This window comes from Equus asinus, chromosome 10 (assembly GCF_041296235.1).
Source record: "Equus asinus isolate D_3611 breed Donkey chromosome 10, EquAss-T2T_v2, whole genome shotgun sequence".
Taxonomy (NCBI): domain Eukaryota; kingdom Metazoa; phylum Chordata; class Mammalia; order Perissodactyla; family Equidae; genus Equus; species Equus asinus.
In genome coordinates, this window is record NC_091799.1 from 53,527,993 (window position 1) to 53,550,512 (window position 22,520).

At 62.7% G+C, this 22,520-nt stretch overlaps 2 protein-coding genes across 6 annotated transcripts; both read right to left on the reverse strand.

Annotated features, from left to right (window-relative positions):
- Positions 1 to 71: 71 nt before the first annotated feature.
- On the reverse strand, positions 72 to 9,038 carry NR2F6 (nuclear receptor subfamily 2 group F member 6). The gene is made up of 4 exons (XM_044774135.2): positions 8,546 to 9,038; positions 5,045 to 5,139; positions 1,827 to 2,393; positions 72 to 768 (listed from the first exon to the last, which is right to left on the reverse strand). The coding sequence occupies exons 1-4, from the start codon at positions 8,830 to 8,832 to the stop codon at positions 494 to 496; spliced, it is 1,224 nt and encodes a 407-aa protein (XP_044630070.1). The 5' UTR covers positions 8,833 to 9,038; the 3' UTR covers positions 72 to 493.
- Positions 9,039 to 12,869: 3,831 nt separating this feature from the next.
- USHBP1 (USH1 protein network component harmonin binding protein 1) lies at positions 12,870 to 21,241 on the reverse strand. Of its 5 annotated transcripts, none has more exons than XM_070519378.1 (13): positions 21,122 to 21,241; positions 20,429 to 20,627; positions 20,188 to 20,336; positions 19,519 to 19,954; positions 17,276 to 17,401; positions 16,966 to 17,102; positions 16,662 to 16,802; positions 16,217 to 16,384; positions 15,305 to 15,554; positions 14,576 to 14,797; positions 13,714 to 13,820; positions 13,392 to 13,514; positions 12,870 to 13,138 (listed from the first exon to the last, which is right to left on the reverse strand). In XM_070519378.1, exons 2-13 carry the CDS (start codon positions 20,480 to 20,482, stop codon positions 12,949 to 12,951), a joined length of 2,103 nt encoding a protein of 700 aa, XP_070375479.1. In that variant the 5' UTR covers positions 20,483 to 20,627; positions 21,122 to 21,241; the 3' UTR covers positions 12,870 to 12,948. The 5 variants fall into 5 exon arrangements, with proteins under 5 accessions (XP_070375479.1, XP_070375478.1, XP_014721406.2 ...); XM_070519377.1 differs by lacking the exon at positions 21,122 to 21,241 and adding an exon at positions 20,895 to 20,991; XM_014865920.3 differs by lacking the exon at positions 21,122 to 21,241 and adding an exon at positions 20,895 to 20,991 and having other exon boundaries at positions 16,966 to 17,105.
- Positions 21,242 to 22,520: the final 1,279 nt, after the last annotated feature.

A 22,520-nucleotide genomic window follows, 5' to 3' on the forward strand; every position in this document is an offset into this window, starting at 1 on the left:
GATGGCTGCGTGTGTGTGCTCCCGGCAGGCCCCATCCCATCCCGCGCTCCCCTCACAAAGATGCTGGGTCGTGCAGGCAGGAAACATTTTTATTAGTGGCCTTGATTCATTTGTCATGTAGTGTCTGACGGGGATGACATGTCCAGAGGACCCACCTGGGGCGCGCCACCACTGCCCGCTGGGGCTGCCCCTGCAGTCCAGATGCCAGGCCTCTGTCCATCACACCAGGGGAGCCCACCCTACGCCCACGAGGTCCCCACCGCTGGCCCCTCAGGCCCTAGGCCCCATCTTGGCCAGGGGTTGTGGGGAGGACAAAGCTGGAGTCTGAACCACCAGTTTCGTTTTGGTTTCATGATCATTTAAAAAACAGAAAAGACAAACATTTCACAGTCTTTAAAAAAACAAGAGTCCGAAGACAGCAGCCGGGGTCCTCCACCTGGGGTCCCCGTGGCGGCCGGGCTTCCCTGCCCGGAGGCCGGCGCCCGCCCAGCGCTCACTGGCCCGAGCCGTAGGGCCAGCTGAAGGTGCTGCCCGACAGCAGCATGTCCCGGATCAGCGTCTCGATGGGCGTCTTGCCCACCAGGCGCATGAAGAAGAGCTGGGATATGAGGGAGGCGGGCACGGCGCGCAGGGCGGGCAGCCGCAGCAGCAGGCGCCCGAAGCGCTGTGGCTGGGACGGGTACTGGGCCCGCACATACTCGGTGAGGGCCACCTGCGCCTTCTCCTGCAGGCTCTCCACGTGCGCGGGGTCCGAGAGGCCACAGGCATCTGGGGGGACAAGGGCAAGGTGAGACAGGGGTGGGAGGTGGCGGGACGATGCAGGTCCCCAGGGGTGACTGGGGGCCACCACTCAGGGTGTGAGTACGGAAGGACGGGGCACTCAGGGGGTGGGAGATGGGACCTGGACACAAACAGAAGTATCTAAGGCAGTGTCGGTCCTAGAGATACTGAGGTGGTCTCATCTAAGGACGATGACACAGGGCTAGGGGCAGTGATGTCTCAAGGGTGCAGGGGGACCCACCCGACTGAGATGCCTGGCCCGGAGACAAGTTCTAATCAAGCTCAAGGGGAAGCTGGGGAGGGAACTTGGGGAGTAAGGCAAAGCCCAGAGGCGGTATTCAGACAGCCCAGAGGAGCCCGGGCTGTGAGTGACCGGCACAGCATCTAGCCGGGGCCGTGAAGGTGGGGGGCAGTCTTCTGGGAAAGGAGGAGGGACAAAGCCATATTTATCAGATGCAAGGCCTGTCCCAGAGGCTTGGGTATGGTTGCCGCATCCCTGGCCCCAGGGAGACACCTAGCGGGATCTTGCGCCATCCAGAGCCCAGAGCCAGCCGGCCACCAGTCCCCGGAATAAGGTGCAGCTTCTGCCGTCACTCAGGGCAAGGCCGGTATTCGGACAGCCCCGCCCCTCGGCGGGAGGGGCCTCCAAGCCCCGCCCCTACGCGTGCAGCGTGGCCGAGCCGCGCGGACGCCACCCAGGGAGCGGGTTGGGGGCCCGGGACGCAGGGAGAGGGGCAGCCTCGCGTGAGTGCGGGAAGAGAACCCTAAGTCGGCGGAGTGGGTCAGAGGGTTTAGGAAGGACAGAGATCAGGGAATGAAGGCCAGAACCAGGTGTCAGCGGTCACCCACCCCCCGCCACGACCCCTCACCGAGCAAGAACACCTTGATGAGGGGGCGGCGGGGCGTTGGCTCGGGGAGCCTGGGAGTCAGGGAGAGCGGCTGTGGGAGCCCGAGGCACGGGGCCAGCCAGAGCCAGCCTTGGGTCCGGGGACCCCGGGACCTGGGGGTGGAGGCCTCGGGGCGCAGGGCGCGCGCCCGCCTCTCACCCGGCGTGAAGAGCGCGATGGCCTTGAGGCAGCCGTACTCGGCCGAGTCGACCTGCAGGCGGCCCAGCTTGTCCACCTGCTCCTGGAAGGCGCGCACCTGGTCCATGAAGGCCACGGCGCGCTCGGCGGCCATGGGCGCGGCGTGGAGGCCGGCGGCGGCCAGCAGCGGCGCCGTGTGCAGGGGCAGCGCCGCCTGCGCCGCGTTCAGCACGAAGAGCTCGCTCCAGCTGAGGCGCAGCAGCGCCACCTGGTCGGCGACCGGCAGCTCGGGGAAGAAGGGCGCGTGGCGCGCCCACTCCACGGTGCTGAAGAGCAGCCGCGCCGCCAGCTCGCACACGTTGTCGATGCCCAGCACGGCGCCCGCCGCGCCGGCCCCCGCGCCGAAGCGCCCGGCCGCCGCGGGGTAGGGCTCGGCGCGCAGCAGCTGCGCGATCAGCTCCGACACCGGCTGCCCCGGGAAGAGGTCTCCGCCCGCCGCCGCCGCCGCCAGCGCCGAGCCCGGCGGGCTGCCGGAGGAGGCGGCCACGGCGCCCGGCAGCGAGTGCGGGATGCGGCCGCGCTGCACCGCTGCGAGGGGAGGGAGGGGGTCGGGCCGCAGGGAAGGGAAGCGGGGAGGAGGGCACGGAGGGGACGGGAGAGAGCACCCCCCGCCCCCCGCAGGAAATGGGGAAGGGAAGGAGATGGAGAAGAAGAGTCACGGAAATGGGTACGGGAAAGGAATTGAGGGCCCCGAGGGGGGGGGGGGACACGGACACACCAGAGAGGGGAGGGTGGGGTGTCAGGAAGAGGGAGGAACAGGGAAGGAGGAAGGGGAAAGCAGGGGCCGGAGTCATGGGGGGGGAGGAATAAAGAGGGGAGACAGTCATTAGAGGGCCACTTGGCCCCTCGGCTCCAAGGCCCAGGACGCCCAGTCTTCCCCTGGAACCCCATCCCCACCCCATGGGCGAACAGCTCGCTGGGAGGCCGGGGCCTTACAGGGCCCCCCTGCTCTGCCCTGTGCCTCCAGCCTGAGGCCAGGGCCAGCCACCATCCCCACCCCCACTTCCCCGCAGAGGAGCCTGGTGCAGGGACCTTGGCACGGGAATGGGGCCGCTAGGGGAGGGCTAATTTAATCCACACCTGGCCCCCTCCCACTGGACCGTGTGAGCTCTGCTCTGCAGCCAAGGAGGCTGACCTGTCAATCACGGGGAATCCAGGGAGACCTCTCCTGTGGAGATGGGTCATTTCTCTACCCGCCCCCAGCAGACCTCCCGCAGGGTCCCTGCAGCCGCCCAGCGCTAGAAGCAGCAGCCTGGCCTGCGGGACGTGCTCAATAAAGCTCAGCGACCCTCAGGAGCCTTGCTGTGAGGAGAGCAGGACCCACTGCCGGCCTTGGCCAGTGTCGTGGGTGACCAGGTGGATGAGAGGGAAACCGAGACACAAAGAGGAGGAAGAGTGGCTGCATGCCTGTCCAGCCTGTGCCAGGCTGGGCCCTGTGCCAGGCAGACTAATGAACCAACTGAAATGAGCTGGCATGCCCTGTCCCGCCACCCCCGTGAACTTCTGGTCAACCCACCGTGGGGTGGATGGGGAGCGGGCCCTGGGGGGGACCCGGGGGTGGCAGAGCTGAGCAGGGAGGCAGAGGCTCAGGTTCCAGCCTGCTCAGGGGACTTCTAAGTCTCAGGGTCGCCTGTCAAATGAGTATGGCCGGATGGGGCTGCAGTGAATGCCAGCTTGACCCCTGGCTCTGGGGGATCGGGGAGCTTCTCCTTCCCCCTTTGCTCACTGAGTTGTAAACCCCACCTCACCATCCCTCCATCCCCCAGCCATGGTCCCACCTCAGGGCCTTTGCACCTGCTGTTCCCACTCTGAGCACCCCTTCCCCAGCTCTTCCTCCTCCTCATTCAGCCCAGACCGCGGGTTCAAGTCCCACACAACTCTACTGCTCTCTGACCCCAGCAAACGGCCCCGCCTCTCCACTGTGCGCCCAGTTTCCCCGTCTGTAAAATGCACATGCTGACAGTGATAACAGCAATGCTGACACCAATCACTGAATTAGGTGGCACTCTAATAACCTGTTTGGCACGAAGTAAGACCTAAACAGACTGTCATTCAAGCCCAGAGACATTTACTGAGCACCTTCTGTGTCCCAGAACCTGCTGGGGGCACTGGGGATATGTCAGAAAACCAGACAAGAGCCCCTGACCTCGGGGAGCAGCCGTGCTTGTGGGGGGGCAAGTGAATCAGACAGCAAGGTGGATGGTGTGAAATAAAGGGGATGGCGAGGGGCAATCAGGAGAGCTTCTCTGAGGAGGTGGTGTTTGAGCAAACTGTAAATGAGGGGAGAGAGGAAGCCAAGCAGGTATCTGAAGAAAGGAGGCTCCAGACAGGAATCAGCCTGTGCAAAGGCCCTGAGGTAGGACTGTGCTTTCGGGCACAAGCTAAGATTATGATCATTTCCACTCCTGAAACTTTAGAGATCTGAAGCTCTGATTGAAGGTACAGTAGGATTTTAGGTCAAATGGAGGCAGAATGCAGGTGCGGGGGTGGGGCAGGAGAGTCACCTCAGACTTAAAAGGATCAAAGGGAGTGAATGATCAGACGGTTTTAAAAGAAAAACTCTGAGCAGCTGTTCCCAGCTTCTTCCACAGAGGCCCGGCAGAGAAGCAGCCAACTTCAGAGCAGGAGAGACTCCGGCTGCAGGTGGAGAGGAGCCATGGCCACAGCCTGGCCCTGAGAGCACACGCAGTGGCATGAAGCCCGGGGTGGGGCGCCCAGGCTCCGTGCGCAAGTCTCTGGGTTCCGCTTGAACTCTAAGGGGGTTTGGTCGAGTTCTAGGCCCAGCTGCCCCGCATGTGTCCGCCCAAGTCCCCGGGGCAGGGACAGGAGGCTGGCCTGCCCTGGCTCCGGGTGCCCGGGGTCAGGCGGAAGGGTAAACAGCCCTTTGCCTCTATCGGGCGAGCTCCTGCCTTGGGCAAACACGAGGAGGCAGGGAGGAGAAAAGCAAATCAAATAAAAAAGTATACCCTTGTTCAGAAAGTGGTGGCCGGGCTGGGGGCAGGGGGCCACCGACGCGGCAGGGCTGGGGAACCTGCCTCAAGGGCCCGGGGAGAGCAGTCCTGACATGGCTGCCCACTGGCTAATCAGATTCCCGCAGCCCAGGGCCCGGCCCGGCTCAGAGGTGAGGTCAGCAGGCCCAGAGCCCGCCCGCCCCCGCGCCCGGCCCCACGGGGACTCACCCTCCTTCCTCATGCCCACCCGGAAGCACTTCTTGAGACGGCAGTACTGGCACTGGTTCCGGTGATGCTGGTCGATCTGGCAGTCACGGTTGGACCTGCGAGCACTCAGAGGTCACCGTGGGGGTCACCTGGACACCTACATCCTGCTCCCTGAGCCACTTTGAAGGATGCACCAGAGAAACACCACTGGGGGCCTCCCTGGGGCTGGGGAAGTGACCTCAAAGGGGCCCAGGGGCTAAGCCTGCAGGTCTGCAAAGAGGAAAAAAGAGTCGGGGTGGGTGGTGATGGATGAATAGGAGTCCATGGCAAAGCAGATTAGCATACTAGGGAGGGTATGCTGGAACTGGGTTTTGAAGGATGAACAGAAGTTCCCCAGATGATCAGAGAGAGCGAAAGCTTGGAAATTTGAAAATATGGAGGCCTAAACAGTTTCATTTTACTTGGCCATTGTCAGCCTAAGGGGTGGAGTCTTTGTCCCAAGAGCAATGTGAGAGCAGAGAAAGAACGGAGTCAGGGAGCAGGGTTCTGAGAGGTGACCAAGAGACTAGGGGCCAGGCCAGGGACCCCTATGGGGTCACAGCACTGTGGGGCCCAGCATCATTGCCCTGCACAAGGCTGCCACCAATGAAGGAACGAATGAATGAATGAATGCCTGTCCCCCCTTTAAGGTCCCACCCCCACCTCCCCCCCTGTGGGAAGACCTCCCACCTTCTAACTGAGCCCAAGAAGCTTCCTCTGGGTGGCTCTTGGGGGATCATTGTTGCTCCTCCCAAGGGCCCTGCCCTGCAAGAGAGTGAGCTCTCCATCTGTCCGTCTGTCTGTCCAAGGTCAGCCTCAGGCAGGCAGGTTCAGGCCTCTGTTCCTCAAATGCCCTGGCACCTTCTGCTCCCTCCACATCTCTCCGCACGCAGCCCAGGGCAGACACCCTGGGAGCCCCGCCGGGCCACCATGAGGGTGCCGGAGGCAACCACAATGAAACCCTCAAGGTAGGTGACAAGCAGACCCGCCCAGGCCCAGGCAGCCACTTTTCCACCCCGCCTCAGGCTCCTCACCTGGAAAAGGAAGGCCAGAGGCCGCCAATAGTAGGAGGCACCGGGTCTGGGGAAATCTGGGGGCCCTGGGGCAGTGCCTCAAGACCCAGGCCCCAGCTGGGGGTCCCAATGGCAGCTTTAGGAGAGCTGAGGCTCTGGGGGACCTCCAAGTGCCCAGGGTCCTGGCCTGGCCTGTGAGCCCAGGCCTCTGCTCTCTGCCCCTGGACCAGCCCGAGCCCCCAGGAAGAGGCCCTGCTAGGGCGGAAGGAGCTCAGGCAGAACCAGAACAAAGCCCAGCAAGCAGGCGGGGGAGGGTCCTGAGCAGCTGGGTGGAAAGGGCCCCTGACCTCAGCGGAGGCCCTGAACCTTCTGCCACCACTTCCCCAGGTGTGGAGTCAGGACAGGTCTCCTGTCCCTCCAGATGGGAAGTTCTGCCTGCTATCCCACCTAAAGAGCACATGCTTGGCCCAACTCTGTGGCCCAGCTCAGCCTCCTCACTGAGCTTCTAGCCTCCAGTCCAATTTGATCCCAACCCTCTCTTGTCCACACATCCTCCGTGGCTCCGTGAGACCCTCGGTCCAGCATCTCAGATCCACTCAGTCTAACTTCTCCCCCGCCTGGGGTTCTCACCTGACAACAGTGCCCCCGACCTGCCACGAAGCGTCCTAGGGCAGCTCTCTGCAGGCCCCCTCTGTGGTCCTCCTTCAAGCGGCCCTCCCTGAGCCTCAGGCAGAGCCCCTTGCTCCCTCCTGGGACCCCAGGCCCATCCCTCCCTCTGCCCAGCCCAGGCCACAGGCTGGGGGCATCTGCAGCTCTCTGTCTCCTCCCGAATGGAAGAGGGCTGGGCTTGGAGCTGGGTTTCTCTGGGGAACCACCCAAGCTGGGCTCTGAGGAGACTTTGCTGAATCAATCTGAGGCTCAGAGAGCAGCAGTGACTTCACCAGGTGACCCAGCACAGAGCTTCTGAAGAACCTGCCAGCTCCAAACAATGCTGCCTCCTTCCTCCACCTTGGTGCTCCCTGCCCCCGCCCTCAGGGAGCCCCTGGACCCGGAAAGTGCCTGAACCCCTCCCTGCCCTCCCTAAAGACCCGGCCAGAGAGCAGGCAGTTATTGCAGCAGTAAGAATGAGGCCAAAGTCTGGTGGCCCAGTTAGCGCGGGAGGAGGCACTAAGCCAGCCCCCCACCCCCTAAACAGAGCACACACGGCCACCCCAGACAAGCCCTGACCCTGGACCTGGGGCCAAACTCCAGCCTTGGGTGTCCTGCCTGGTGGCCTTGCTAACGAGCCCTCCATCAGCAGCTCTCCAGGGGGATGCCCTGACCTCGACTCAACCACCGCCATCTCGCCAGCCCCACGTGCCCCCTGCTAAGCCCAAGTGCGGCAGGGCCTCTCCCCGGTGACCCAGGGCAAGGCTCTCCGGCCTCAGTTTTGCGCATCTGGAGCATGGGACTCTCCATGTTGGCTCTGCAAAGCCGTACACGTTCAGAGGACGCAGAGTGGGGCTTGTCAACGGAGCGAAAGGACGCTCACCAGAAAACGGTGGGAAAGGGACACCCAACCCCAGAACCTTCTCCAGGGGACCTAATGCCCCAGGACCAACCAGAGAAGCTGGCAAGGCCACGCCCTGTCAGCCGGGACTGCAACCTAAGGCGCCCCGGCTCCTTCTCGGAGCATTCACGCCCACCCCGTCTGAGAGGCCAGCGAAGTTTCAGGGATTTTCCGGGAGCCTCGGTCTGCCCCGACTCCTGCCAGGGGTGAGAGGGCACGGGGGCGGGGAGCAGCCGAGGCGCGGGCAGATCCAGCCGCCCTCCCAGTCCTCCCAGCGGCGGCTTCCGGTGACCCAAGGCCCAGGGTGAGCCCGGGGGGGTTCCCCCCATGGGCAGACCCAGCTCCACCCCACAGCACGGCCCCCCCAGGCGAAGGAGGCCGCCCTCTGCCACCCAGTCTCGCTCCGGCCGCCGCCTCGGTGGCCAGGGCGACTTTGGAAGTGATATTTGACCCCAAGGGCGCGCCGTATCGATCCGCGCGGCCGCAGACAATGGCCCCTGGACGCTTCGAGCCCCACAGTCCAAGTTTCACGTTCGATTCCCGCGGGGGCCCCCGTGCGCCCGGATGCCCGAGAGGAGGGATGCCCTGGGGTTAGGGTGCCACCCTGACAGCACCCCCTAACCCCTCCCCCCCGCGGAGATGACCCCTCTCCGGAGAAAAGAGGGAGAGAGGAGGAGCAAGTAACTGGGGCGGAAGCCGCAAGGGACCACCCGATGAGGGACCCGCATCGAAACAGCGCCGACTGTATACACAACCCTAGAAATGGAAGGGAGAGGGGAAGAGGGACCTGTGCCCCTATCCCAGAGGGGGAGTGGAGGCCCAGGGTAGGTCAGCACCAGGCCCAAGGTGACCGAGCAGGTCACAGGCCCGGTCCAGGCCGGGGCTGGGGGCGCGGCGGCGGGGCGCGAATAGAGGGCTCACCGGCAGGTGTAGCTGAGGTTGCGGCGGATGCTCCGCTTGAAGAAGCTCTTGCAACCCTCGCAGGTGAAGACGCCGTAGTGCTTGCCGCTCGACTTGTCCCCGCACACCACGCAGTCCACCTGCAGCCCCGGCCGCTCCTCGTCGCCCGGCTCCGCGTCGCTGGCGGCGCCGGGAGGGGAGGCCGAGTCTTCCTCGACCGCGCGCGGGTAGCCGCCCGCCTTGTCCACGCCGTTCGTGTCGCCGCCGCCGCCGCCGGGGCCGCCCCAGCCGCCGGTCACCATGGCCATAGCCCCAGGGCAGCGGGGCCAGGGCGCCCCCTCCGCGCTCCTCCCTCCGGGCACCTCTCTCGGCCCGGGGGACCCTACCCGGCGCGCATCCGGCCCCGGCGCGCGGGGGGCACCGGCTGCACCCCCCAGAAAAGTTTTGCAGCAACTTCCTGCGGCCGGTCCGCGCGCCCGGGCGGAACTGGTCGGGCCGGTTCCAGGCCAACTTTCCCACGCGTGCGCGAGGCAGGGCCCGGGGCCGGGGGGGGCACGCTAGAGGCGCGGGCCGGGGGCCCCGGGGACTCGCGCCCCGCCGCCCTGGAGCCCCAGCGGGGGCGCGCGGGCCATGGCCCGGCCCGGGCTGCGCAGGGGGCGCCCTCTGGCCTGGCCGCCGCTCGGCCGGGGGCTGCGGCCAACTTAGCGGGCCGCCATCGGAGCGCTGGAGGCCGGGGGGAAAGTTTGGCCGCAAGTTGCGCGGCCGCTCGCGCCGGGGGGGAGGGGCGGCGGGCGCGCGCCGGGGCCGGTCGCCGCGCCCCCTGGGGCCCCGGGGCCCCCCGGCGGCTGAGCGGGACCTGCAGGGCCGCGGGCCGGCGCTCCCCGAGCTGCCGCCCCCGCTGCGGCCGCGCCCGCCCGGCCTGGGCCTGCGCCTGGGCCCGAGCCTCGCTCTCGCCGCCGCTGCCGCCGCCGCCGCCGACCCCGCGCGCCGGCCTCGCGCTGCGGCCGGTTTGACACACAACGTTCCATCCGCGGGGCGGGCGGGGGGCGGGGGCGGGGGCAGGGGCGCGCGCCGCGGGCTGGGGGCGGGCGCTCGTTGCCCCGGCGACGGCCGCCCTTATAAGGGCATGGGTGGCCGTGCGCGGCGCCCGGCACCCGGGCCGGCGGGGGGGGCGGGGGCGGAGCGCGGGCCGCCGGCCTGACCCTGCCCCCTCCCCCGGCCCCCGCGCCGCCCCCCCGCGCCGCTCCAGCCTTAACCCCTGCCGGGCCGCGGCGGGAGCCTGAGCCGCCGCTGCCCTCTGCCCTTCCGCAGCCTCGCCAAGATGTCTGTCCGAGGCCCTCCCCTCCACCTCCGGCCTTGGACGTTGCGTCGCTCAGCCGCCCTCGAGGCGCCCCTCCGAACCCCCCCTGCATTCCCGGCAGAAGCAATAATGGGGGCCAGTTGCACCCGGGGGGCACGCCCCTGCGCAATACACACACACACACACACACACACACACACGCAAGCACACACAGAGCCTGGGGCATTTCTTTGCACAGTCGCATGATGGATTGTGTTTGCTTCCTCTTCCAGAAAGTCGCCGCGTCCGACCCCCACCGCACCCTTTCTCTGCTTGGGCTAACACCTGGTGCTCGGAATCTCCAGGGGGAAGGGATGTTGCGGTCTGCGGCAGGCGGGGGCGCGAGGTCAGGGGGCCCCTCGGCAGAATCTCAGGCCTCTGGGGGCAGGGCGCCCAGCCCAGCCAGGCTGGAGGCGGCAGGAATGCCCACCACCCCTGCTGGGGCCTGCCCTTTTTCCTCCTTAATTTCCTTTCCTTTTTGAGCTTTACAGAAAGGGCTTGGCCGGGCGGCCGGCTGGACTGCAGATGTCTCTTCCAGGCTCCCCGGAGCTTCCCAGCTGCCGCCCCGCCTCCAACTCCCCACCCCACTCCCGCCCCCCCACGCCCCAGACGCCAGCTGGGGCCCACCAGCATTTATTAAGCACCCTTTGTATGCCCCCGCTCCTCCGGGCTGGGGAAGCCAGCCTCTAGCTCTGGGCCTGTTAACGTTTAACCGGCTGGAAAAGCCCTTGCTGGAGTGACCTTTCCCCTTGGAGTCCCTCAGGTTCAGTCGCCTCTGCCCTGCGCAGGGCCCACAGCGAGACACCAGAGCACGTGGCTGGGCCTCTGGGAGGGCTGCGGGCAGGAGAGCAGTACCCTCTACCCCCCGCCGGCTCCTACACCCGCCTCTCTCAGGAAGGGGCCTTGGGAAAGGCATCCCCTCTCCATATGACATCTGAGGGAGCACCCTCCGTGGTGGTGGGCAGGCATGGCGCTGGGGATGCCTGGAGACACTGCAACACTTAGGACACCGAGGTTCTGGAAAAGCCAGGCACAGCACTCTCAGGGAGGGTCTAGCTGGACATGATGTGGGGGAGGTTTTAGCAAATACAGAAAGTAAGAAGGACTAGAGTTAGCCAAGAGCAAGGACTTCCCATGGGTCTGAGCAGAGTGGAGTTCTCTGCCCTGTAAGCCCCCTGGGGAACGGGGACCTGGAAGGTTAGAGAGGACCCTTTGGTTCTGGGGCTGTCCGGCAATGTGGGGGCGCTGGCTGGTTTGTATTTGGGGCGAGGACACGGGTCCTAGGCCCCTGGCGGGACTTTCTAAGATCCTTGGCAAGGGAAGACGGGGTGGGGATCTCAGAGAAGGGATCAGAAAGGGAGACTGGGAAGGGAAAGAAGGCTCAGGGAAGGGAGGGAGAGGGGAGGGGTGGGGCAGGGAACCGGGTTTGAGGGACACAAGTCTGGGGGCCGGTTCAGAAGCGACAGTCTGGGGCCAGTTTGGAGATTTAGGGGAAGAAGGTCGCCGCAGACCCCAGAACCAGGCTGGTCCAACCCCTCGGCGGCCGCCCCGCCCCCTCCCAGTACTCCGCCGCCCCGCACCCCCTGGGGCCCTGAGGGAGTCCGGCCCCACCCCCCTGACCCCTGCCCGCGGCCCCGCGGTGACATTTGACCTTGCGGCGGCCGCGGACGGGGACAAAGAGGCCCGGGCCCATCTGCGCGGGGGCACCCGTGGGAACGGCTAGCGCCGGCTGGCGGCCTGGGAACCTGCCCCGGCCCTCCTCCAGCGCGAACTCCTCCCACCCTCCAACAGGTCACTTCGTCTGCTTTTGTCCCCTCCCCCAGCCCCCAGCAGGGGCAACCTTGTGAGTCTGGGGGCTAAGGTCATTCTTGCACTATTGGGGAGAGAGGGGACAAGAACGGGTAAGGTCGGTTCCTGTGCCCCGCCATGGGCGACCTTGCCCGCCTCGGTTTCCCTGCTTTTCTCAAAGTCGGCCTCGGTCCAGAAGGAGTGCGCGGGGTGCGAAGGTCGCCAGCCCCAGGGCCCGCCCGCGGCGCCCGCGGCTGAGAGGACCTGCAGAGGCCAGGCGGCGGGCTGGCGCAGACCTCGGCCGCCGGCGCCCCGCAAAGGCAGCCACCGCCCCCCCCCCCCCCCCCCCCCCCCCCCGCGCACGCCCGCACAGGGGCGGCCTGGCAGCTAGCCCACACCGGCCTGCGACGAAACCCCTTCTAATCCCGTCTTGGGCTTCAGCTACCGCCCTGCAGGGGACAGCTGCCCACTAATCGAGGCCGGCCGGGTCGCCCAGCCCCTCTCCCGCGCGGGGCGGACGGCGCGGAGGGCCGGGACACGTGGCCCCGCAGGGGACGCGCCGGCCGCCGGCCGCTGGGACCCTGACGCCGACGCTCCGGGGGCTCCGGCTGAGGGCGGCGCGGCTCCAGAGCGCCGGTGCGCCTAGCTGCGCGCCTAGCTGCCCACCGTGAGCGCTCGGCCGTCCTCCCCGCCCCGGCCGGCCCGAGGTCGGCTTGCAGGCTTTGCCTTCCAGGCGCCCACTACCCGGAGGCCCTTTAGCTTCGCCCCGCATTCTTTGCACCTTCCAAAGCAGCCTCTGAGTCCTCCTCCCCCTCCGCCCCGCGAGCCCGTGCTCTTCCAGCCAGCCTTCTGCCCTGGACCGCGCCAGCCTGCACCTGCCGTCTGGGATGGGGGCATCTTCCTCTTGGGAGCATCTGCCAGGCCCGGCCCAGGAAGGGGTGGGCAGGGGAAGGTGTGTGGGGGCTCCTGAAGGCAGGTGAGAGTTGGAATTCCAGCTCTGGATGTAGGACCTCACTGACCCCCTGACTGCACAGCCCAGGCTGCTTCGGGCATGACCCCGCCGACATGTCCTGTTAACATGACGCATGGTGCCTGGCCAGAAACACCAAGTCTTTCTCAAATGACCAGCCACCTTCCCCCCCAGGCCCCAGAAGCTCAGGTGCACCAGCCCCCACCGTGCTGAACGTGCCTCAACAAGCAAAGTCACAACACATGACATCATAACATCACTCCGGGACAGTTTATGACATGGCCTGCCACAGCTGTCTGGCCAGTCCAGATGCAGCAGGGGCAAGGCCTACAGAAAGGTTTCTCCTGGCCCGGGGGGTGGGCAGGGCGGCCGGGGCCTCCCCAGGGCCCTCACTGTGGCCTCCAGCAGGGCCAGCTCCTCTGCCTGTCGGGCCTCCATTAGTGCCATCTGCTGCTCCAGCTTCCGTCGTTGCCCCTCCTGCTTCCGGTGGGCGCCACGGAAGGCCAGGACCAGGGCGCTGGAGGGGGGAGGCTGAGCTAGGAAAGAGCCCCCACGCCACCCACGACAGGGCTCTGTACCTCCCGTCCAAGGCAGGGGCTCTTTGAGACTGGGTCTTCCTGAGGCCTCTGCATCATTCAGCAGGGGCTGACAAACATTAGGCACCAGGGGAGGTGTGGGGTGGATTGAACTTGTCACCCACATTATGGGGGCAAGCCGAGGCTCAGAGAGAGCCAGGGGCTCTTCCAGGTCTCCAGGGGAGGGGCACCCACCTGTGAGCCTTGCATAAATCACTGTTCAGCTCAGCACTCTGAGCACGTCTGGCTCGCCCCTTCTGAGCCATCTGTTCCAGTTCCTCCCACAGAGACTGCAGCTGCTCCCGCAGGCCCAGGGCCCTGGTGCAAGGGTGGGGAGAGAGGGGCTCACAGCCATACCAATCCTGTCTTCCTTCCTGCCTCCTACCTCCCTGCCCACGGTGTTGTCTCCATGTGAACACAGCTGTACACAGGCGTGCACACAGCACCGCCATGGACTCTCCCAAATGCCCCACCCAGGCCACACATCCCCCAGCCTGGGACCCAGGCACACACACACCGGGCGAGTGACGCTGCCAGTTCCTGGGCCAGCTCCTCTGAGTCCTGCACTTTGCCCACCTGGCCACCATCAATGCCCCTGCTGCCACCAGGGACAGCAGGAATGCCCTGTGAGAGACAGAAGCGAAGGTAGTGACATTGCCCAGGCTGAGGGTTTGCTCAGCCCAAGCTGGATGTCGAGGTCTCCCAGACTGTGGTGGCCACAACCCCTCCCCTCATAGAGTCCCCAGTCTGGTGAGATACCCCAAGAAGGGTAAAATTAATTCCTAACAAGGGAAATAAATCATAGGAGCGCTCATCTTAAGGCAGTCTAGGAGGGCTACCTGGAGGAGGTGATGTCTGAGCTCAGACTGCAGGAGGACAAGGACTTAACCAGATAAAGAGGGAAGTGACTGGTGTTCCTGGCAGGAGCACAGCATGTACAAAGGTTTGGAGGTGGAAGAGATGATTCAAAGGAGGGTTCCAGAAGCTGCTGAAGGCCTTAAGCAGAGAACAGACAGGATTAGACAGGAAGGAGCAAAAGGCAAGGCCTCAGGGGGGAAGCTGGAGCCAAAATCTAGGAAGAGATGATGCATGGGCTGGCCTGTTGGAGTGGAGGGGGAAGTGTAAATAAGTCTGGGGGTGAGAAGGAAGAGGGACAGCTTTGAGTGACACGCTAAACCCCTTGGGGCTCATTGGGCTCAATTCTCTCCAAGAAAGAAACCCTAAAGTACAGGTGGTAAAGCTGGACGTGCAGCTTCATCGTTTAACTCCTTCCTTTTTGCAGAAATGGAAACTGAGGCTCAGAGGGGGCCAGGATTGACCAGAGCCACCTAGCCAGTAGTGTGCTGCTCTCTCTGCCAGGTCCAGCAGGGCCTGCTCACCTGGGCCCGCTCCTCCTCGTCTCCGCTGCTCTGGCCTCCACTGCTGTCGCCACCACTGCTGTCGGCGCCCCCCATCTGGAGCTGTGCCCGCTCCCACTGCAGCTGCTCCAGCAGGAGCACGTGGGCCGGGCCCTGGGCGCGGAGGGCAGCCTCCCGCAGCTCCAGACCCCGCTTCTCCCGCCGCACCAGCTGGAGCCGCAGCATTAGGTCCGCCAGGGTCTCCTGAGAGACGAAGGAGAGGGCAAAGAATGTGCGCCTCTAGGATCAACTGCTGGAAAAACAGGCCCCGGGAGGCGCCCGCTGATGGCCAGTCAGGCAAGAACTCCGTCTCACTGTGATCTTGTGTGGTGGCAAAGACCGTCCTCCCACAAAAACTACAGCCATGGAAACGGCCGTGCAGAGAGGGCAGGTGTCTTAGACAAGTCAGGCAGCAGCTCAGGGGGAGCAGTCTTCATGCCAGGCTACACACCCCAGATTATGTCCCCTACCCCCATCTCTGTCCCATAGGAAGGGCATGTTGCAAAGCCAGATGTGGAGTCTTATAAGAAACTGAATTCCAGAGGACAAACTCCTATTCATCCTCCAAAGCCCAGCTCCACATTCCCCTCCCTCCAGGAAGCCTGCCCCCAGCCCAGCCGAACTCTCCTTTGCTACTTGGTCCCCCAACCACATCCCTCTCAGCCTCAGTCAAGGGTTTTGTCCTACGTGGTGACCAAAGCCCATGTGTACCCGCGTGGCTGCCAGGTCCTGCTGGATCTGCATCTTCTCCAGCCGGGGCAGGGCTGGGCCAGGCTGGGTCCCCAGAATGGCCTGCACCATGGCTTCTGCATGAGGCACGGCGGGCGTGGGTGCCAAGGTGGGGCCAGGCTCTGGGGGAATCTTCACTAGAGCACGGCGCTCCTGGAGACGCTGGACATAGCCCCGGAGCTGGGTGGCCACCTCCTCTGGTGTAGGCCTATCCACACTGCTGCCCTCGGGGCTACAGGAAACATAAGAGGGGCCTATGTCAACACTGGCAGACATGGTTGTGCTAACTTCATGCTGGCCCTGGTGGGCTCTATCATCTTCCATCTTACTGACCATAATGGATCTTATGCATCTGTGATGCGTGCTCTCCAACCAACTTGGTCGGCACCATAACGCTGACCCCAATGGCAACATCATCCATCAAGACAACGTAGTGAACACCCTTGTGCCAGTGGGCACCATTGCTCATGGCAACGTGGTGGATGCCATCACACCAACCCAGTGGGCACTGTCACTCCTGCCAACATGGTAGACAACATCATGCCAACTCAATGGGCACCATCACTCAGCTTGCCAACTCTGTTAGGCAGTATCGTGCCAATCCCAGTGGGTACCAACATCAGCCCAACCCCATTAAGCACCATCATGCTAGTTCTAATCAGTGGGCGCCATCATCCATCTTCCTGCCAAGCCTGGTATGTCCTATACCAAACCCAATGGCTGTCAACCACCATGCCAACTTTGTTGAGTAGCAACCAGCCAACTCCAGTCAGGCCTCATGCCAACAACAGTGGGCCACGCCAACCCCCAACACAGGACCAGCTCTGGGAGCCCCATTCTCCAGTTAGGACCCCATTCACTGGCCCATCCACCTCCCAGGGTTCCCAGAGGTACCTTGGTTGTGGCTCCCTCAGTGTCCCACCATCCATGGCAGCCTCCTCTTGTGCCAGCAGCCTCTGAGCTTCCTTCTCAGCTGCCTCCAGGTCACCCACGCAGGCTTCTGCTCCTGAGCCCGCTTCCCAAAGAGTGAGCAGGGCGCCATACCCGTCCTCACAGAGCTCACTGTGGGACACTGGTTCTGAGTGCTCCAGGACACCCAGCCCCAGCTTGCTGTGTAGGTGACATCCCCACTTGCTCCTGGCTCCCTTCCTTTACCTCCCACCTCCGCCCCCAGGAGCTTGCAAACCCCTTCAGCACCTTCACCTAAAATTGCCTTCATTTTTGCGGTGGGGGAAAGTGCTTTCCTGCAAGCACCCTGTCTCTCTCTGAGGATGGGGGCCATCCTCAGGGCACACCCCTTCCCTTCCCAGCCGGTGACGTCACGCTGGGGTGCACGGACCTGTATTGCAAGGCCAGACGCAGCGCGGTGGCCTCGGCCTCCCGCTGGCCCAGCTGGATGCTGAGGCCCTCACAGCGGCCCTTGCACTCCTGCAGCACAGCCGACAGCAGGCGGTTGAAGCCTTTCAGCTTCTCGATGCTCCTGCCTCCGAAGGTGGGGAAGAGGGAACGTGAGAGGCCTCTCGGGGCGGTCAGGACCTGATGGATGTCGCCACTCCTCCTCCCTGCCCTGACTCCGGCTCCAGGTCCGGCTTTATATGGCATTGCCGAGGTGCCCTCACGAGCTCAGCCTTTGTGGCTCTTACCCCCGGAGTTGCTCCATCTGGGCTTCCATGATGTGCATCTCGGGGGCAACGGGCTGGGTGGGGAGAGGCCCAAGCATCTGGGTGCTGGAATCACTCCGGAGGCGCCGGAGCAGGGGGTGAGCCAGGGAGAAAGGGTCCTGCTGGGAAGATGTGACTTGCTTCACTGATTTGTCACCGATAATCACCATGCATCGTCAGTTTAGGCCTTTGCCAAGCCTGGAAGCTATGGGATTGCATGCCCAGGATTTGAGTCTCCCCACCTCAAATCCTAAGGATCTCAAAGTCATGGTTTTGAGCTTCCCACACTCACATGAGTCCCCCAGGGCTCCTCGTCTGCCCCAGAGCTGCTGGAACCACTGCCCAAGCCACCTGCTCGGCCACGGGAGGGAGGTGGGAAGGGCTCCAGGCTCACCAGGGAATCCTGTAGCTCCTGGACCTGGTGGGAGGGGGGCGGGGGAGGGGAGGTCAGGCCTGGGGGCTCCAACCACTGGCCAGCCCTCTCTAAGACCTGTTCCTAGAGTAGTGGCAAGAGCGCCGGCTGGGAGAAAGGAACCCCAGCTACTCAGCCCACCAGATCCCTCACTATACGAGCTTGGGCAAGTCACTCAGCCACTCAAGACTTCTCTTTCCTTAGACATACAGGTGGTCAACAGACACATGAAAAGATGCTCAACATCACTAATCAGCAGGGGAATGCAAATCAAAACCACAAGGAGACAGCACCTCACACCTGTCAGAATGGCTGTCATCAAAAAGACAAGATAACGTGTTGGCAAGGATGTGGAGAAAAGGGGATACTTGTGTGCTGTTGTGGGGAGTGGAAACTGGTGCAGTCACTATGGAGAACGTATGGAAGTTTCTTAAAAAACTGAAAATGGAACCACCATATGATCCAGCAATTCTGCTTCTGCGTGTTTCTCTGAAGGAAATGAAAACACTAACTCGAAGAGATATGTGCACCCCGTGTTCACAGCAGCATTAGTCACGAGAGCCAAGACGGGGAAACAGCCTGAGTGCCTGTTGATAGAGGAACGGATAAAGAAGGTGTGGTATATATGGAATACTACTCAGCCACGAAAAAGGAGGAGCTCTTGCCATCTGTGACAACATGGATGGACCCTGAGGGCATTATGCTAAGTGATATAAGTCAGACAGAGAAAGAGAAATACCATATCACCTCACTTACATGTGGAATCTAAAAAACAAAACAAAGCAATTGAACCCACAGATACAGAGAACAGATTGGTGGTTGCCAGAAGCGGAGGATAGGGGGTGGGAGAGAAAAAAAAAGATTTCCCTTCCCAGCCATGAAATGGGCCCCACTCCGTAGGGAAATGGCCCCCCCCCTTGTGCTGGGCTCCCACAATCTTGCCACCTGGTCCCGCGGGAGATGAGGCCTGCTCCCCACGATCTCTTTCAGCCACATGGCTTCAGGTGCCACCCACATGCTGAGGATGCCCCAATGTGTCCCTCCCAGCCTGATATCTCCCCCACGCTCTGGACTTGGACATACAACTGTCCCTTTGATGGCCCCATGGGGGTGGCCCATCGGCATCTCGAGCTGATCAGGACCCAAGCAGCTTCTGGTCTCCCTCTCACCAAACCTGCCCCTCCTGCAGCCTCCCCATTTCTCACTTCCGGTCCCTCAGGTCTCCAGACCAGGACTTGGCCCCAACCCCTCTCTAGCTTTCAGACCCCCACCTGCCAGCTCCACCTTCAACATCACCCAGAATCTGCTCAGTTCTCGCCACCTCTACAACTCCCACTATCCAGCCAGTGTCTGGACTCCCTGAATCTCTAGGCTTCCACCTTGGCACCCTACAAGCTGTTCCTCCCACGGCCACCAGAGGGCACCTGTGAACGCCTGCGTCAGGTCCAGACCCTCTCCTGCTCAAAAACCTCTGTGGCTCCCACCTTACTCAGAACAAAAGCTCAAATCCTCCCCACAGCCCACAAGGCCGTGCACAACCTGCCATCACCTCCATGCCCTCATCTCCTCCCACTCACCCCCACACTGGCCTCCTCACTCTTCCTTGAACACACCAATCACACTCCCACCTCAGGGCCTTTGCATATGCTGGTGCCTCTCTGCCCACCATGTTCTTCCCCCAGAACCTTGCATGGCTCCTCCCCCACCTCCTTATGGTCTTTATGGAAGTGCCACTTCCTCACTGGGCCTCCCTGATGGCCTTCGCTAAGATTGGAAGGGACCTTTGTCTGTTTGGGGCTCTGCAGTCAAGGCTCCATAAAAGGTTTTTTTTTTTTTTAATTTAATTAATTAATTAAATTTTTGAGGAAGATTAGCTAACATGCATGCCCATCTTCCTCTACTTTATACGTGGGACACCTACCACAGCATGGCTTTCCAAGCAGTGCCATGTCCGCACCCGGGATCCGAACCAGCGAACCCCGGGCCGCCAAAGCGGACCTGCGAACTTAAGTGCTGCGCCCCTGGGCCGGCCCCGAAGGCTTTTCGAATGAACAAATTGCCCATGCTGGGCCTACCTCCTCCCTCAGACGGGGAGCCCTGGGAGGCAGGCCTGTCCCACTCACCTCTCTCTGCAGCATCGCCTTCTCAGCCTGGATGGCCTTCAGGGAAGCCTGTGTGCGGATCAGCTCGTCCTCGCGGCTGCCCAGGGCCAAGCGCAGCCAGGCATTCCTCTCTGACAGGCGGGCAGCCTCCCGCCGGCAGCCTGCCCCCTCCTGCTCCCAGCAGGGCACCTGTCCCTCCTCGCTTCTGCCCTCCTCCTCTGTTGGCCCAGGGCGGCCTGGGGGCCGGTGGCGCCAGGCTGCGGCAGCGGCCTCCAGCGCGCTCAGCGCATTCTGGAGAGCGTGAAACACATCAGGGGCTCCGGGCCCGGTGGGGCCAGGCTCCTCCTCCCGGGGGGCTGCCTCTGGTGCCTGGTGGGCTTCCTCTGCAGGTTCATGGGGTCCCTCGGGGGCTGGAGCCAAGCTCCTGCTAAAGTCCCCATCAGCCTCTTTGTCCGTCCTGTGAAGAGGCGAGAGATGGAAGGTTCTGGAAATGGGATCCTCTGGGGTGGGTGGCACACAGAGGCTGTGTGTCAAGGCTGCGGCTGCATCATGCAGGGCCTTGAAAGTCAGGCTGCGGAGGGCAATGGGGAGCCCTGGTGTGTGTGTGAGCAGGGCAGGGACACACACAGATCTGTGGGTGGGGAAGCTACACCAGGGCTGAAGTGGGGGGCACAGACCAAGGGGCCTTACCTGCTCCCCACACCCTGCCCACTGGCCTCCACCTCAGGGCCCAGCAGCTCCGGCCTGCAGCTCTCCTGAGATGGCACAGGGCCCAGCTCAGAACTCCCGCTGGCTGCCTCAGCCTCCTCTGAACTTTCTGCCACAGGGTCCAGCTCACCCTGCAAAGAACCCAGGGCTGAGCTCTGAGCTAAGCAGGGCTGGGCCCTGGGGTCCCAAAGAGCTGGGTGTGGCAGGGAGAGGGGACACTTACGGGCGGAGCGTGCCTCCCTCGTCGGCTTCTGGGACGTGTGGCCCGGACACTCATTGCTGTCCAGAAATCAGTGTCCTCTGAATCCTCCTCCTTCCTCACCCCCAAAAGCTACAGCCTAAGCTGGGCTCTTGCCTTTGTTGTCCTGAGCAAATGACAGCCTCAATTTCCTCTTCTGTGAAATGGGCATTAATTTTCTCCCCTGGAAGGGATCTTGAGTTATCAATGCTGACTCGGCACATTTGAATGCCTCCCTTGACAGGTAGCTCACTACCTACCAAGGTTGCCCTCACCTCCCCCTTCTCCTTTGTTTCCTTTATCTTTCGCTACCTCTGTGCTCCCCTCCCTGGGACGAGGACTTCAAGAGTCCCCTCTCCTCGCCAGGGTGCTTCTGAACCAGAGGCCCCATTCCTGGGGTTGGGTCACCCCAGCCCGCTCTACTTCTACTTTTCTGTTCCTCTGGGAGCACCTTGGTCAGAGGCTCGAGTATCTTGAAGACTCTTGGGGTCACTCTAGCCACTGCCCGCTCAGGCCAGGGCAGGCCAAGATTGGCCTGGGAGGGGCCGGGGAAACAGGAAGCCCCCTCCCCTGGTCATGTGACTTGTTATTGTGCGGTTTCCTCCTCAAGGACAGCGGCTTCCTCCAGCCCCAGCGGGGCACACGTGTCCAGCTCCCAAGATGTCAATCCCTCCTCACCTCAGCCTCTGAGCTCCTCCAACGTGTGATCCTGAGATTCCTTATCTGTAAAATGGGGTAATTACAGCATTTTCCTACAGTGTCTTGGGAGTTCTAACAAGCACTTTGCACGCGGCTGGCTGGGCACCATCCGGGAAGTGAATCGTAACACACCCTCCTGATTCCCTGCTATCTCTCTGTCTGTCCCATCTCTGCTTCCTCTGCCAGCTGCTGTTTTTCTTGCATAAATGCGGCATTCCTCAGGGCCCAGATGGTCCCTCCATCCTGTCCATTTTTCCGGTATCCATCTCTAAAAGGGCCTCTTCGTCTCCATCCATAGCCACAGCCCAAGCCTCTCCCCTCCCATGTGGCTGCCAGCTCAGCTCCCTCCCTGGGCTCCCCAGACACCCCTCCACTCCCTTCCTCCCAGGCCCCAGAGACAGAGATCTTACTGTTCCCTTCCCCTACTCACACACCCTCCATAGCTCCCCATTGCCCTTGGGAAACATTTCAAGCTCTTCAGCCTAGCATTATAAGGCCCTTAAAAACTATGCCAGCTGCTTGAACCCATGCATCCTCTCTGCTCTAGCCACGATGGGCCCCTCTGTGAACAGCTGAAGGTTCTCAATTCTCTCACACCCCGGGGGGCTTTGGCCATGCTGTAACCTCTGCCTGAAATACCCTTTCCTTCCTTCTGCACTTGGACTAAACCGTGCGGAGACTGGATTAGCCTGAATCTTCCTGGTGGCACTGTCAGCCCCTGGAAGGCTGAATCTTCCTGCTTCCGTGTCTGCAAAGATGGTAGGAAGAGAAGTTGTAATTCTCTGACTTTGGGTACCCCGGGGCATTGAAATCCTCACCCTTAGCTCCGCTCCAGCCCTATTAACCTGTTAAAAGCTCTACCACGCCAAGGCTCTTCCAAGCCTCCAGACCCTCGCCCTCGCCTCTGCCTAGAATGCCTTTCCCCTCTTGTTTATCTAGCAATTTCTCCATCCTTCAAGGCTCAGCTTACACAGCGCCTTCTGGCTGTCAGTGAACCAGAGCCTGGCTGATGTGGGCAGGCTTTACAGACGCTTTCAGAAATAAAGAAACCGAGGCTCAGAGTGGTTTTTAACCGGTTATGGGGCTCAGGGGAGAAGTGTGCAAGAAGGAGGAAGGGTGCTTTGAAATAGTTCCGGCTTAGTACATATTTTTGATTTTTGCAAATATACGTAAAATAAGGAGCAGAAATAAGCAACTGGGAGGAGCCTTGGGGCCTGGACCACGCCCATCTCTGTCCGCAAAGACTCGCCCCTCACGAGGTCGAGGTCAGTTCCACTAATCACCAGTCAGCCCCGCCTCTTCCCTTAAATGCCGCCCAACTCAGTCTCTCTCAGTTTGTCACACCGCAATCCCGGCCCCCTCCGCCCAGAGCGCCGCT